Source organism: Lates calcarifer, unplaced genomic scaffold (genome assembly GCF_001640805.2).
Source record: "Lates calcarifer isolate ASB-BC8 unplaced genomic scaffold, TLL_Latcal_v3 _unitig_4498_quiver_2953, whole genome shotgun sequence".
Lineage (NCBI taxonomy): Eukaryota > Metazoa > Chordata > Actinopteri > Centropomidae > Lates > Lates calcarifer.
In genome coordinates this window covers 1-15,053 of record NW_026116934.1, presented here as the reverse complement: position 1 = coordinate 15,053, position 15,053 = coordinate 1, and the positions used below count along the sequence as shown (strand labels likewise).

General features: G+C 41.9%; 3 protein-coding genes and 1 pseudogene across 3 annotated transcripts; all 4 read right to left on the bottom strand.

Moving 5' to 3' along the window:
• Nucleotides 1-2,833: 2,833 nt before the first annotated feature.
• LOC108899967 (protocadherin gamma-A11-like) lies at nucleotides 2,834-5,585 on the bottom strand (annotated as a pseudogene).
• A 347-nt stretch (nucleotides 5,586-5,932) lies between these two features.
• Nucleotides 5,933-8,586, bottom strand: LOC108899969 (protocadherin beta-11-like). The gene is given in 2 exon segments (XM_051068385.1): nucleotides 5,933-7,684; nucleotides 7,687-8,586. Coding segments are annotated over 2 exon segments (2,499 nt in total). The 5' UTR covers nucleotides 8,585-8,586; the 3' UTR covers nucleotides 5,933-6,083.
• Nucleotides 8,587-9,223: 637 nt separating this feature from the next.
• Nucleotides 9,224-12,150, bottom strand: LOC108899971 (protocadherin gamma-A11-like). Its single transcript, XM_018700727.2, has one exon. The coding sequence runs from the start codon at nucleotides 11,752-11,754 to the stop codon at nucleotides 9,265-9,267; it is 2,490 nt and encodes an 829-aa protein (XP_018556243.1). The 5' UTR covers nucleotides 11,755-12,150; the 3' UTR covers nucleotides 9,224-9,264.
• Nucleotides 12,151-12,553: 403 nt separating this feature from the next.
• Nucleotides 12,554-15,046, bottom strand: LOC108899972 (protocadherin gamma-A10-like; the record flags this gene model as incomplete). Its single annotated transcript, XM_018700728.2, is given in 4 exon segments — nucleotides 12,554-12,787; nucleotides 12,790-13,470; nucleotides 13,473-13,977; nucleotides 13,979-15,046. Coding segments are annotated over 4 exon segments (2,331 nt in total), but the record flags the coding sequence as incomplete, so codon positions are not given.
• Between the last annotated feature and the right edge of the window lie 7 nt (nucleotides 15,047-15,053).

Sequence of the window (15,053 nt, the reverse complement as noted above, 5' to 3'; positions counted from 1 at the left end):
ACCAGTCTGGACTGGGTACAGAACCTGAGGAGGGTTGTCGTTCTGGTCCTGGATCAGTATTCTAACAGTAGCCACCGAGCTCAGAGGAGGGGATCCAGCATCACGAGCAGTCACGTTAAATTCAAACCACTTAATCTGCTCAAAATCAAACGACCTCACTGCATGAATAACACCCGTTTCTGAATTTACTGCACTAAAGAAGACACCGCTACCCCATTAATCTCTTTCTCCCTCCAGAAAGTATGAAACTCGAGCGTTTTGGCCCCAGTCTGCATCACTGGCACTGAGAGTAAACACAGAAAAACCAGGAGAGTTGTTCTCTGGTATCGTCTTACTGTATTCTGATTTATAAAATTTGGGTGGGCTGTCATTCACATCAGACACTTTTACATTGATGTTTTTACTGCTAGACAGAGGGGGGAGCCTTGGTCAGACACGGTTATGGTGATGTTATACTCAGGAATACTTTCTCTGTCTAAGAAGTTTTCAGTCACTATGGTGTAATATCCAGTTAAGGAAGACTCAATTTTGAAGGGTAAGTCAGAATTAATGGAGCATTTGACAACACCGTTGCCATCAGAGTCTTCGTCGTCGACATTAACAACAGCTATAGTTGTACCTGGGGTGAATCCTCGGATATAGAGTTAGAAAATGACATAAGCTGTATCGTTGGGACGTTGTCATTCTCATCAATTATTTGAATAATAACTTTGCACGTGTCTGTATATCCCCCGTGGTCACTAGCCTGCACGTTTAATTGATAAGTCTTTGATTTTTCAAAATCTAGTTTACCTGCAACTTTAATCTCTCCAGTTTTAACATTGACTTCAAAAAGCTGCTTCGCTTCTCTTGCAACATGAGCTATGGAGTAAGTTACTTCACCATTGATTCCTTTATCTGCATCATTTGCACTAACAGTGGTTACCACTGTTCCTTCAGGAGAATTCTCCTTGACATCTGCTTTATAAACAGGCTGGCTGCACACTGGCGCATTATCGTTAGCATCTAGCACAGTGATATGAACACGCACTGTTCCCGATCTATGTGGCTCACCGCCATCTGAAGCAATCAGCACGAGTGTGTGAGTCTCCTCTTTCTCTCGGTCTAAAGGGTTTTGTAAAACTATTTCGATAAATCTGCCTCCATCCGGTTGATTCTGTACCTCCAATTTGAAATTATCTGAGGGTTTCAGGGTGTATTTCTGAATATCGTTAATACCAACATCAGGGTCGTCTGCACTCTCCAATGAGAAACGAGTCCCCGATGCAGCATTTTCAACTATTTTCAAATTGACTGCATCCTTTGGGAACAGTGGACTGTTATCGTTAATATCTGTTACCTCCACTGTTACCCGATAAAGCTGGATTGGATTTTCTAAAATCACATCAAAACTAAAGCTACATGGCGTCGTCTTTCCACAAAGCTCTTCCCGGTCGATTCGCTCTTTAATAACAAGGGTGCCTTTGTCTCGGTTTAAATCGACATACTGTCGGCTTCCTTTTGTAATAATACGAGCTTTACCCGATATGAGCCTCGCCACATCCAAACCTAAATCTCTAGCAATGTTTCCAACAAAAGAGCCCTCTGCCTGCTCCTCCGGTATGGAATACCGAGCCTGTCCACTCACTGAGCTCAGCCTGCAAAGACAAAGAATGACAACCAGTGTCTGCCATCGGCCTCTGTGAGCTATTTTCCTTATACAAGCCATCATAAATCCAAAGGTACCCACGCAGTGATCCCGTTCAATGGAAAATTAAAATAATTACATCCATAAATGGAAATGGTAAAGGTATTTTCCGCCGTGAAATTCCACACTCTCGACCTTAACGGGCCAGACCGTCTTCTTTCCAAGCAGTACAACACCAAATGGAGTTAAAGGGGTGGGCCGCTGTACAGCTTATTTGGACAGTTAAGTCAGTGATGTATCAACAGCGGCGCTCAGAGCCCACATACGGTAATGTATGTGGTGTGCACATTATTAGGAACAGTTTGTATCCGAATCAAATGTCTAGTTATCAGTCTAACAGCGACATTTTGGAATAACGTAAATGGACAGCATGAGTGAAGCCTATGTTTTTACACTGACCAGGCTCTGTTCCACAAAATCAGCTTAAGTTCAAGATGGTAGTAAAATGGCTTTGTTTTCTCATTTAATTAAAATTAATTCCCTAAAGATCACGACTGGTGCTGTAAGGGTGAAACATTAATGAACTTAGCTATAAAAATATGCACGTTAGCGTCAAACACACAAACAGTATTACAATCTAACTACCAAAAAATAGAATGGATAGGGAAAATCAGAGGACAGAGATATGGCCTTGTCTGGTCTTTTTGTATTCAATGGTTGTACCATCTAGATTTTTGGATTTTCCCTGTTAAGTGTCTACACAGTTTTCAGTAACAGCGACAAAACCGCCATGAAAAAAAGAAGAAATAAAATTGTAAAATGGTTGCTGCCAGGTCCACCGACTGAGCTATTCATTGAGGATTACCTCTGTGAATAGCATATTGGTCCTAAAACAACTTCCAGACTCCGGTTAGTGTGATTCTATACCTAATTCTCTTATTGTGTCGATATGGTATTAGACAGTTCAGTGAAACTATTAATAGCCCGGCTTGAACTACAAGTGGTAAAGAGAGGTGTTTCAAAGTGAATCCATCGACTGGTCCAGCACCATGGACAGCGATACTAAAGCGCTGTTGACAGCCGCACTCTTTGCTCTCAATACTTCAGGAGGAAAAACAATGACAAAATAGATAGATAGATAGATAGATAGATAGATAGATAGATAGATAGATAGAGAGAGAGAGATAGAGAAATTATAACACTCACCAAAGTTGACATCTGAGAACAGTTGCCTGACAACTGTTTTTCCACCTGGGGTGTATCAGTCCCAGCTCCATCCACACTCACTAAACTTTGACTCATCGGTTGCATATATTTCATGTCACTCTTCCTGGAGTCAGTCGTCCTGCACACCTCGTAATTGTACACGTGTTGGAGAGTCCCTGTCCCCAAAGTGTCTGAGTAACGTGGTGGATAATATGGAATCACAGGGAGATTGGAGTGATACAGGATGCGAGACTGTCTCCATCTGTAGATTTTCACTGATATAATAACCACTAAACACGTGATGAAGAGGAAGGAAACTACAGCCAGAGCCAACACTAAGTAAAAAGTCAGGTTGTCATTGTACTCCTTGTCCTGGGTAAAGTCAGTGAACTCCGACAGCACTTCAGGGAAGCTGTCCGCCACTGCCACGTTAACAATGACTGTAGCTGAACGAGAGGGCTGCCCGTTGTCCTCCACTATAACAGTCAGTCTTTGTTTCACTGCATCTTTATCAGTCACTTGGCGGATAGTTCTTATTTCTCCATTCTGTAAGCCCACTTCAAACAGCGCCCTGTCTGTGGCTTTCTGCAGTTTATAGGAGAGCCAGGCATTCTGTCCAGAGTCCACATCAACAGCCACCACTTTAGTCACCAGATAGCCCACATCTGCTGAACGAGGCACCATTTCAGCCACCAGAGAGCCACCAGTCTGGACTGGATACAGAACCTGAGGAGGGTTGTCGTTCTGGTCCTGAATAATTTAATAGTCGTATTGCTGCTGAGTGGTGGAGAGCCTCCATCCTGAGCTTTGACTGTAAATACAAGCTGCTTGATCTGTTCATAATCAAATGAGCGAACTGCATGTATAAGTCCAGTTTCAGAGTTTATGGACACATAAGAAGAAACTGGGTTGCCACTGACCTGTGTGTCCTCCAGGAAATAGGAGATTCTCGCGTTTTGATTCCAGTCAGAGTCCCGCGCGCTGACAGTGGTGATAGACATTCCAGGAGAATTATTCTCTTTGACGTAAGCAGAATATGAAGTTTTGTCAAACAATGGGCCGTTATCGTTTACGTCAGAGATTCTAAGTTGTAATGTGACGGAGCTAGAGAGAGGTGGAGAACCTGAATCAGTGGCTATTATTGTGATATCGTATTCAGAAGTAGTCTCTCTGTCAAAATGCTGGTCCGCCACTAAATTGTAGTAGTTAGTTAGAGACGACTGGATTTTTAACGGAAGTGTTTTGTCTATAGCACATTTTATTTGTCCATTTTTCTCTGAGTCAGCGTCTTTGACATTGATAACAGCTATGTCGTGCCCAGAGGGGCATCTTCTGATATAGTATTAGAAAATGACATGATATTAATAACCGGAACATTGTCGTTAACGTCAATAACATCAATTATAACTTTACTGGTCCCAGTCAAACCGCCTCGATCCCTTGCCTCTAACCTCAGCTCATATTTCTCTCTTTTTCAAAGTCAATGAGTCCGGCAACTGAAATGACACCTGTGTTTTCATCGATGCTAAACATATCAACCGTACTGCCTTTTATTTTCGAAAAATTGAAAATTATTTCACCATAAGAGCCACTATCTGCATCAGTAGCGTTAACTGTTGTAATATAAGTTCCCTTTGGCGCATTTTCCACAACGACGGCCCTGTAAACTGACTGGTTGAAAACGGGGGCATTATCGTTTGCATCTAAGACAGATACTTTTATATTCACAGTACCTGATCTTTGTGGATTTCCACCGTCTACAGCTATTACTTTTAGAGGGAGAGTGGGGTGCTCCTCTCTGTCTAATGGCTTCTGAAGCACCAATTCTGCGTATTTACTGCCGTCTGGATTTGCATGTTGTTTCAGAATGAAATAATTATTGGAGAAAGAATGTAATTTTGTAATGCATTTACTCCAACGTCAGGATCAACTGCGCTTTCGACAGGAAATTTTGCTCCAACCATAGCAGATTCGCTCATTTCAAACTGAATGTCTGTATTTGGAAAGAAAGGAGCATTATCATTTATATCTAAAATTTCGACAGTGACACGATGAAGTTCGATCGGATTTTCTAAAATCATTTCAAAGCTGAGGCTGCACGGTGTCACATCTCCACAAAGCTGCTCTCGGTCTATTCTCTCATTCACGACAAGAATCCCTTTGTCTGTCTTCAGCTCGGTGTACTGGATGTTTTCTCCACTGACGATGCGGGCACGGCCAGCACGGAGCCTTTGCAGATCCAGACCGAGGTCTTGTGCTACACTGCCAATAACGGAACCTTTTTTCATCTCCTCTGGGATAGAATAACGAATCTGGCCAGTCACTCTATCGCCCACAGAAGTAAGCAAGATGAGAAATCCCAGTTTCCATTGTAATATACAAGATAATCGCCATCTTACATTTCTAGAGTAGAGGTGGCCTCGGGTTTCCATATCAGCAAAAATAAAACCTACTAATGAAGTCTCCTCACTTAAGGAAAATAAACACGAGATTGTAGTCCACTTTAAAATGTATGGTGCTTTGAGATAACAACGCGGTCTTCGTATATTCCAAACACGAATTTGTAAAAAGATTGGCTCTTCACGCCCTGTCCTTTCACGAAGGACTATAATTCCACTGTCATGCCCAACGACGATACAGAGGAAAGGGAAGGGGAAGGCTCGCTGTGAACACTAACATCGTTTTGCTAACCAACAGCGTCACTTAGAGTCCAAATCCTGAACTCCTCAGAGTGGGGCCCCGAGGCCAAGTATTTAATGCATATGAATATGTGAATTTAGAGCTCGAATGTACTATCACTACATTTACGTTACCCTGAAAAAACGGAGTCAAATGAAGTACTGAAACAACAGCAAAGCAGTGCAAACACTGCAATGGCATTCAATCAAATATTGTTGGATAAATGTTAGAAATATTACATGACGTTTAAAAAGCAACACATAACTATAATATATAAAGGAATGGGGTGTCGCTGTCTATGGTACTGAAAGCATCATGAGTACAGCAAAGGGACAGCAGGAGCCAGAGCAAAGGTGAGAAAGAAAAGAACTAAAACACTGATATTAAATATGTGGAAACTCTATTCACTATGGTCCGCTATAATGTGCAGAGACTTAAAAGTTATTTCTTCTAAAACGGAAAACAACAGTCACATTCATTAAACAAAGTCCACCACTTGATTGCTGCCGTATAGTGGCACATTACTGATTTCGCTACAACTGGCAGGTTAGAATAAAAGCACAGTAAGCAATCAGCAGGAAGAGAAGTAGTGGGATTTCGAGCGCAAAGCTCCAGAGATTGGGTCAGGTGATAAAACTGAACTAACCTCTAGAGGAGAGTCTGGTTCATCCAGGATGCTCTTTTCACTCTGTATCCGCTGCATCGTCCCTGTAGAACTGGGGTCCATTATCAACACGTTCTGACTACCAGCTCGGCCGAACTTACAGTCACTCTTTCTGGAGTCAGTCGTCCTGCACACCTCGTAATTGTACACGTGTTGGAGAGTCCCTGTCCCCAAAGTGTCTGAGTAACGTGGAGGATAATATGGAATCACAGGGAGATTGGAGTGATACAGGATGCGAGACTGTCTCCATCTGTAGATTTTCACTGATATAATAACCACTAAACACGTGATGAAGAGGAAGGAAACTACAGCCAGAGCCAACACTAAGTAAAAAGTCAGGTTGTCATTGTACTCCTTGTCCTGGGTAAAGTCAGTGAACTCCGACAGCACTTCAGGGAAGCTGTCCGCCACCGCCACGTTAACAATGACTGTAGCTGAACGAGAGGGCTGCCCGTTGTCCTCCACTATAACAGTCAGTCTTTGTTTCACTGCATCTTTATCAGTCACTTGGCGGATAGTTCTTATTTCTCCATTCTGTAAGCCCACTTCAAACAGCGCCCTGTCTGTGGCTTTCTGCAGTTTATAGGAGAGCCAGGCATTCTGTCCAGAGTCCACATCAACAGCCACCACTTTAGTCACCAGATAGCCCACATCTGCTGAACGAGGCACCATTTCAGCCACCAGAGAGCCACCAGTCTGGACTGGATACAGAACCTGAGGAGGGTTGTCGTTCTGGTCCTGGATCAGTATTTTCACAGTCACATTGCTACTGAGTGGAGGCGAGCCTCCATCCTGAGCTTTGACGACGAAAACCAATTGTTTAACTTGCTCATAATCAAACGAGCGAACTGCATGTATCACTCCACTTTCTGCATTTACAGACACAGACTGAGAAACTGGAGATCCGTCAAGATCAGAATCCTCCAGAATATACGATATGCGAGCGTTTTGGTTTTCATCAGGATCTTTAGCTCTCACAGTGACAAGAGAAACGCCTGGAGAGTTATTCTCCGCAATAAAAGCGCTGTAAACACCTTGTGAAAACACTGGAGAGTTATCGTTCACATCAGAGACCTTTAAATGAAAGGTTCTTTTTGTGGAGAGAGGAGGCATTCCTGCATCTGTCGCAACAACAGTGATGTTATAGTCTGAAACACTTTCACGATCTAATACAGTATCAGTCACCAATGTATAGTAATTTCTTAAATTTGATTTTATTTTGAAAGGTGCGTTTTGTTCTATTCTACAGTTTACTTGTCCGTTATCACTTGAATCGAGATCCTTTACATTTATAATGCCAATTGTTGTACCGGGAGGGGAGTCCTCTGACACAGGACTAGTGAACGACATGACGCTAATAGTAGGGGCGTTGTCATTCACATCAGTAACTTCAATTATCACTTTACTTGAATCCGTTAAACCTCCCTGATCCTTTGCATCAATTCTGAGCTCATATTTCTTATCCCTCTCAAAATCTATTGGGCCCGAAACAGACAACACACCAGAGACTGATCTATGGACAATAAGTCAGCTATATTGCTCTTCACATTTGAAATTGAATATGTGATGTAACCATTCGACCCACTATCTACGTCTGTAGCATTAACAGTAACGATTTTAGTCCCCTTTGCTGCGTTTTCTATCACCGTGGCCTTATAAACAGACTGATTGAAAACGGGCGCATTGTCATTGGCATCTAAAACTACTATGTTTATATTTACGGTTCCAGATCTCTGTGGATTTCCACCATCTACTGCTATAAGCTTCAAAGAGAGACTGGGAACCTTTTCTCTGTCTAACTGTTTCTGAAGCACTATCTCTGCATATTTACTCCCGTCTGGATTTACATGTTGCTTCAAAACGAAATTGTCGTTTGAGGTTAAAACATAATTTTGCAGGCCATTGACGCCGACATCAGGATCCTCTGCACTGTCCAGCACAAATCGCGCCCCAATGTTAGCGGACTCGCTTATATCTAACATAATATCTGACTTCTTGAAAACGGGAGGATGATCATTCACATCTAACACTTCAATCGTTACGTGGTGTAGCTCCATGGGATTTTCTAAAATCATTTCAAAGCTGAAACTGCACGGTGTCACGTCTCCACAAAGCTGCTCACGGTCTATTCTTTCATTGACGACTAAAATGCCTTTGTCTGTTTTCAGCTCAGTGTACTGATTGTTCTCTCCGGTGACGATACGGGCTCGACCAGAATGAAGCCTTTTCAGATCCAAACCAAGATCCTGTGCTACATTACCGATAAGAGAACCCTTCTTCATCTCCTCCGGTACTGAGTAGCGGATCTGACCAGCTACGATTTTAAAGAAGAAAAGCAAAAAAATTACCATTGCCGGTTGGAATCCGAAATACAAACGCCATTTGCAGAGCAGCTGCTGATACGCCATGTCAGAATGGGAAATTTTCAGGGAAAAAGGAACCGTGATCTTCGGATCTGCATCCAGTAATATAAAGTCCTCCAGAACTGCGTGGTTAAGATATTATTTAAAAAAACAAAACAACAAAGCAACCAGAGTCCAAAAAGTATTTCTCATCCAAGATATATGCGTTTACTGATGATGCCTCTAAGACTACTTCAGTGTGATCTCACAAAGAACGTCACTGAACTGCAACAGGGAGGTTGTTGATTACACATTATATTCTTGTTCAACAGCGTCACTTAGAGTCCAAAGTGTGTACCACAACACAGCGAAAAGCTTGAAAGAGCATAATAAACATCCAAACCGAGGGGAAAAGGATAAACACTGATGTGTGTATTATCACGGACAGATTAAATAAATAAAAATACATATGCAAATTTTGAGAGCCTTGCCAGTAGGTACATGTTTTGATAATAATGAAAATTGGTTTTGTTGTTGTTATAATGATAATTATTGTTATTACTATTATACAGTAAATAGTATAAGGTGAATTTCTCATTAGAAGTTATGTTGGAAATGGAAAGTTATCAAACAGGAAGTATTGTATATTAAAGAGGAGCTGTCCGCACTGTGGTACTGAAAAACATCGCGCTCACTTGTTGTGGGGTTAAACTACATCCAACGACTCATTGCAATTTAATTTCAGTTCAGACAAAAAAAAGATTCCAAAAATAAACAAGTTGCGTCTTGCACCTCACCTCTAGAGGAGAGTCTGGTTCATCCAGGATGCTCTTTTCATTCTGTAACCGCTGCATCGTCCCTGTAGAACTGGGGTCCATTATCAGCACGTTCTGACTACCAGCTCTGCCGAACTTACAGTCACTCTTTCTGGAGTCAGTCGTCCTGCACACCTCGTAATTGTACACGTGTTGGAGAGTCCCTGTCCCCAAAGTGTCTGAGTAACGTGGTGGATAATATGGAATCACAGGGAGATTGGAGTGATACAGGATGCGAGACTGTCTCCATCTGTAGATTTTCACTGATATAATAAACACTAAACACGTGATGAAGAGGAAGGAAACTACAGCCAGAGCCAACACTAAGTAAAAAGTCAGGTTGTCATTGTATTCCTTGTCCTGTGTAAAGTCAGTGAACTCCGACAGCACTTCAGGGAAGCTGTCCGCCACCGCCACGTTAACAATGACTGTAGCTGAACGAGAGGGCTGCCCGTTGTCCTCCACTATAACAGTCAGTCTTTGTTTCACTGCATCTTTATCAGTCACTTGGCGGATAGTTCTTATTTCTCCATTCTGTAAGCCAACTTCAAACAGCGCCCTGTCTGTGGCTTTCTGCAGTTTATAGGAGAGCCAGGCATTCTGTCCAGAGTCCACATCAACAGCCACCACTTTAGTCACCAGATAGCCCACATCTGCTGAACGAGGCACCATTTCAGCTACCAGAGAGCCACCAGTCTGGACTGGGTACAGAACCTGAGGAGGGTTGTCGTTCTGGTCGTGGATCAGTATTTTAACAGTCACATTGCTACTGAGTGGAGGTGAACCTCCATCCTGCGCTTTGACAATGAAAACCAGCTGTTTGATTTGCTCATAATCAAACGAGCGAACTGCATGTATCACTCCACTTTCTGCATTTATAGAAACATACTCAGAAACTGGAGATCCACCGGTATTAGTATCTTCCAAAATATACGATATTCGGGCGTTTTGGTTTTCATCAGGATCTTTAGCTCTCACAGTGAGAACAGAAACGCCTGGAGAGTTATTCTCTGGAATAAATGCGCTGTAAACACCTCGTGGAAAAACCGGGGCATTATCGTTCACATCAGAGACCTTTAAATGAAAGGTTCTTTTTGTTGACAGAGGAGGCATTCCTGCATCTGTCGCAACAACAGTGATGTTATAGTCTGAAACACTTTCACGGTCTAATACAATATCAGTCACCAATGTATAGTAATTTCTTAAATTGGATTTTATTTTGAAAGGTGCGTTTTGTTCTATTCTACAATTTACTTGTCCGTTATCACTTGAATCGAGATCTTTTACATTTATAATGCCAATTGTTGTACCGGGAGGGGAGTCCTCTGACACAGGACTAGTGAACGACATGACGCTAATAGTAGGGGCGTTGTCATTCACATCAGTAACTTCAATTATCACTTTACTTGAATCTGTCAAACCTCCTTGATCTTTTCCTTCTATTCTAAGTTCATATTTTTTGTCTTTTTCATAATCAATAGAGCCTGTTATTGAAATGACGCCAGTTTTTTCATCAATTCTAAACAAATCACTTAGACCACTGTTCAGATCTGAAAAATAATACGTAACAATACTGTTTGACCCGATGTCTGCGTCACTGGCATTAACAGTGGTAACGTAAGTATCTCTGGGAGAATTTTCCATCACTGTAGCTTTGTACACAGATTGATTAAATACAGGTGCATTGTCATTGATATCAAGAACAGTCACATCTATATTTACTGTACCAGATCTCTGCGGACTTCCACCGTCTACAGCTATCAGCTTTAGAGACAGATGAGGATTTGTCTCTCTGTCTAATGGCTTCTGAAGAACCATCTCTGCGTATTTCTTTCCATCTGCATTTGAGTTTTGTTTTAAAACAAAATTGTCATTCTCGGTCAAAAAATATTCTCTGAGTCCATTAACACCCACATCTGGATCTTCTGCACTAGTCAGTGGAAATCGAGATCCAGTATTAGCGGATTCACTGATTTCAAAATGGATGCTGTTTCTTTTAAACGTGGGCGAATGATCATTTATGTCTGTTATTTCAACTGTAATTTGATATAGCTCCATCGGGTTTTCTAAAATCACCTCAAAGCTGAAACTACACGGTGTCACGTCTCCACAAAGCTGCTCTCGGTCAATTCTATCATTGACGACTAAAATCCCTTTGTCTGTCTTCAGCTCGGTGTACTGGATGCTCTCTTCGGTCACGATACGGGCCCGACCGGAACGAAGCCTTTTCAGATCCAAACCAAGATCCTGTGCTACATTACCGACTAGGGAACCTTTCTTCATCTCCTCTGGTATTGAATATCGGATATGTCCGTTGACCATACAAATTAAATAAAAAAGGACCAGCAGTAAATGCCAGTTCTGTCCGCAGCCAAAACGCCATTTTTCGCACCGGGTATAGGGTCGTATTCCACATGCCATAATAAATGAAAACACGAAAAAAAATGCCTTACAACGATCCAAGGACGACACTTATTTTGAAAAATAAAACTCACGAAGCACTAAGGAAAAACTGTATTGTTTTTACAGATAATATCTAAACGGATGTATCGGTTCATGTGAGTCTGTTTTCTGTCTGTCAGCCCACATAATGCACACTATCTCCTTTTCTCTCATAGGCCAGAGAAGCAAGGGAGGGGACTGTGTGTTAATGTTTCAAAGATTATGTTGGATTGACCAACAGCGTCCCTTAGAGTCCAAAATCAATAACACCATGCAACAATGAATTGTTTCTGGGAAAATGTACTATATAGAATTGGAAAAATTGTTAATTACATTTAAATACAAAATTATCTCAAAACAAGTTTTAGAGTGAAGCCGTTTTCAAGCTATTAGCTCTTATAATATGCAAGCATATGAATAAAAAAATGCCCGTGTGACGCACGTGAAACAGATAAATTACATACACAAAATACCACTAAAATTTCTATCATTGTTCACGAAGCGCTGGGAAATAAAACCCTAATAATTTGGTAATTAGAGCAATGAACGACGGCATTTTTGATTCTCAAAATGATAACTTAAATCACGCGCAAGGTGTTTTTCAAATACATAATCACGAGTGAATACACACAAGAGACTCTGGAGATCAGCACTTTCATATTTACAAAGTTGCAAGAACCTAGCAGGTTAGGAGTCTGCCTTAACACAACATTAACTAACTCAAAGCAACGTGCGTGTGTAATTTCATTCTAACACTAACTCAGAGTAAAGAGTGATACTTTGTTGAAGTTCGGCATGTCAATACAGACGCAGTAATCTTATCAAGTGATACTGAGTACTGCTGTCCATGGTGCTGAACATGATGACATAGTGCGAAACAGTTCACTAGACGTTAAACTGAACAAAGAAAAAATAATAATGGCACCTAGATGAAGCTATATTATTTGACTAACCTCTAGAGGAGAGTCTGGTTCATCCAGGATGCTCTTTTCACTTTGTATCCGCTGCATGTCCCTGTAGAACTGGGGTCCATTATCAGCACGTTCTGACTACCAGCTCTGCCGAACTTACAGTCACTCTTTCTGGAGTCAGTCGTCCTGCACACCTCGTAATTGTACACGTGTTGGAGAGTCCCTGTCCCCAAAGTGTCTGAGTAACGTGGAGGATAATATGGAATCACAGGGAGATTGGAGTGATACAGGATGCGAGACTGTCTCCATCTGTAGATTTTCACTGATATAATAACCACTAAACACGTGATGAAGAGGAAGGAAACTACAGCCAGAGCCAACACTAAGTAAAAAGTCAGGTTGTCATTGTACTCCTTGTCCTGGGTAAAGTCAGTGAACTCCGACAGCACTTCAGGGAAGCTGTCCGCCACCGCCACGTTAACAATGACTGTAGCTGAACGAGAGGGCTGCCCGTTGTCCTCCACTATAACAGTCAGTCTTTGTTTCACTGCATCTTTATCAGTCACTTGGCGGATAGTTCTTATTTCTCCATTCTGTAAGCCCACTTCAAACAGCGCCCTGTCTGTGGCTTTCTGCAGTTTATAGGAGAGCCAGGCATTCTGTCCAGAGTCCACATCAACAGCCACCACTTTAGTCACCAGATAGCCCACGTCTGCTGAACGAGGCACCATTTCAGCCACCAGAGAGCCACCAGTCTGGACTGGGTACAGAACCTGAGGGGGTTGTCGTTCTGGTCCTGGATCAGAATTTTCACAGTTACATTACTACTGAGTGGAGGAGAGCCTCCATCCTGAGCTTTGACAACGAATGTCAGTTCTTTGATCTGTTCGTAGTCATATGAGCGAACTGCATGAACGATTCCGCTTTCTGCATTTACAGAAACATATTCAGAAACTGGAAATCCGCCTACACCACTAACATCCAGAATATAAGATATGCGAGCGTTTTGGTTTTCATCAGGATCTTTAGCTCTCACAGTGAGAACAGAAACGCCTGGGGAGTTGTTCTCTGCAATACACGCACTGTAAACACCTTGTGAAAATGTTGGAGAATTATCGTTCACATCAGAGACCTTTAAATGAAAGGTTCTTTTTGTTGACAGAGGAGGCATTCCTGCATCTGTCGCAACAACAGTGATGTTATAGTCTGACACACTTTCACGGTCTAATACAATATCAGTTACCAATGTATAGTAATTTCTCAAATTAGATTTAATTTTGAAAGGTGCGTTTTTGTTCTATTCTACAATTTACTTGTCCGTTATCACCTGAGTCGAGATCTTTTACATTTATAATGCCAATTGTTGTACCAGGAGGGGAGTCCTCTGACACAGGACTAGTGAATGACATCATATTAATGACAGGTGGGTTATCATTCACGTCAATCACATCAACTACAACTTTACTGGAGTCTGTCAAAGCCCCTTGGTCAGTTGCCTCAATGCGTATTTCATATTTCTTTGCTTTTTCATAGTCAACCTCCCCTGAAAGAAATATCACACCTGTTGTCTTGTTAATTTCGAAAATACTGTGTATGTTGCCTTGCATTTTTGAAATAGAATAATAAATCAAACCATTTGATCCACTGTCTGCATCACTAGCATTCACGGTGATTATATAAGTCCCTTTAGCGGCATTTTCCATAACAGTGGCTTTGTAGACTGACTGATTGAAAACAGGAGAATTGTCATTAACATCTAAGACAGTGATATCTATATTTACTGTACCAGATTTCTGTGGCGTCCCACCGTCCACTGCTATCAGCTTTAGGGACAGACTAGGATATCGCTCTCTATCCAACGGTTTCTCAAGGACCATCTCTGCATTTTTTCGTCCGTCATTATTTGAATGCTTTTTTAAGATAAAATTTTCATTCGGAGATAAATGATAGTCCTGAAGCCCATTGAGTGCTACATCAGGATCATTGGCTGTTGGTAAAACAAAACGCGCTCCCGGAGCGGCTGATTCTCCAATCGTCAGTTTCATGTCGTGCTGATGAAAAGAAGGTGAATTATCATTTATGTCCAATACTTCGACTGTAACGTGGTGCAGTTCCATCGGATTTTCTAAGATCAGATCAAAGCTGAAGCTGCACGGTGTTACATCTCCGCAAAGCTGCTCCCGGTCTATTCTCTCATTCACGACTAGAATCCCTTTGTCTGTCTTCAGCTCGGTGTACTGGATGCTTTCTCCGGTAACGATACGGGCCCGACCAGAACGCAGCCTCTGCATATCTATTCCAAGGTCCAATGCGACATTCCCAATAAGGGACCCCTTCTTCATCTCTTCTGGGATTGAATAACGTATT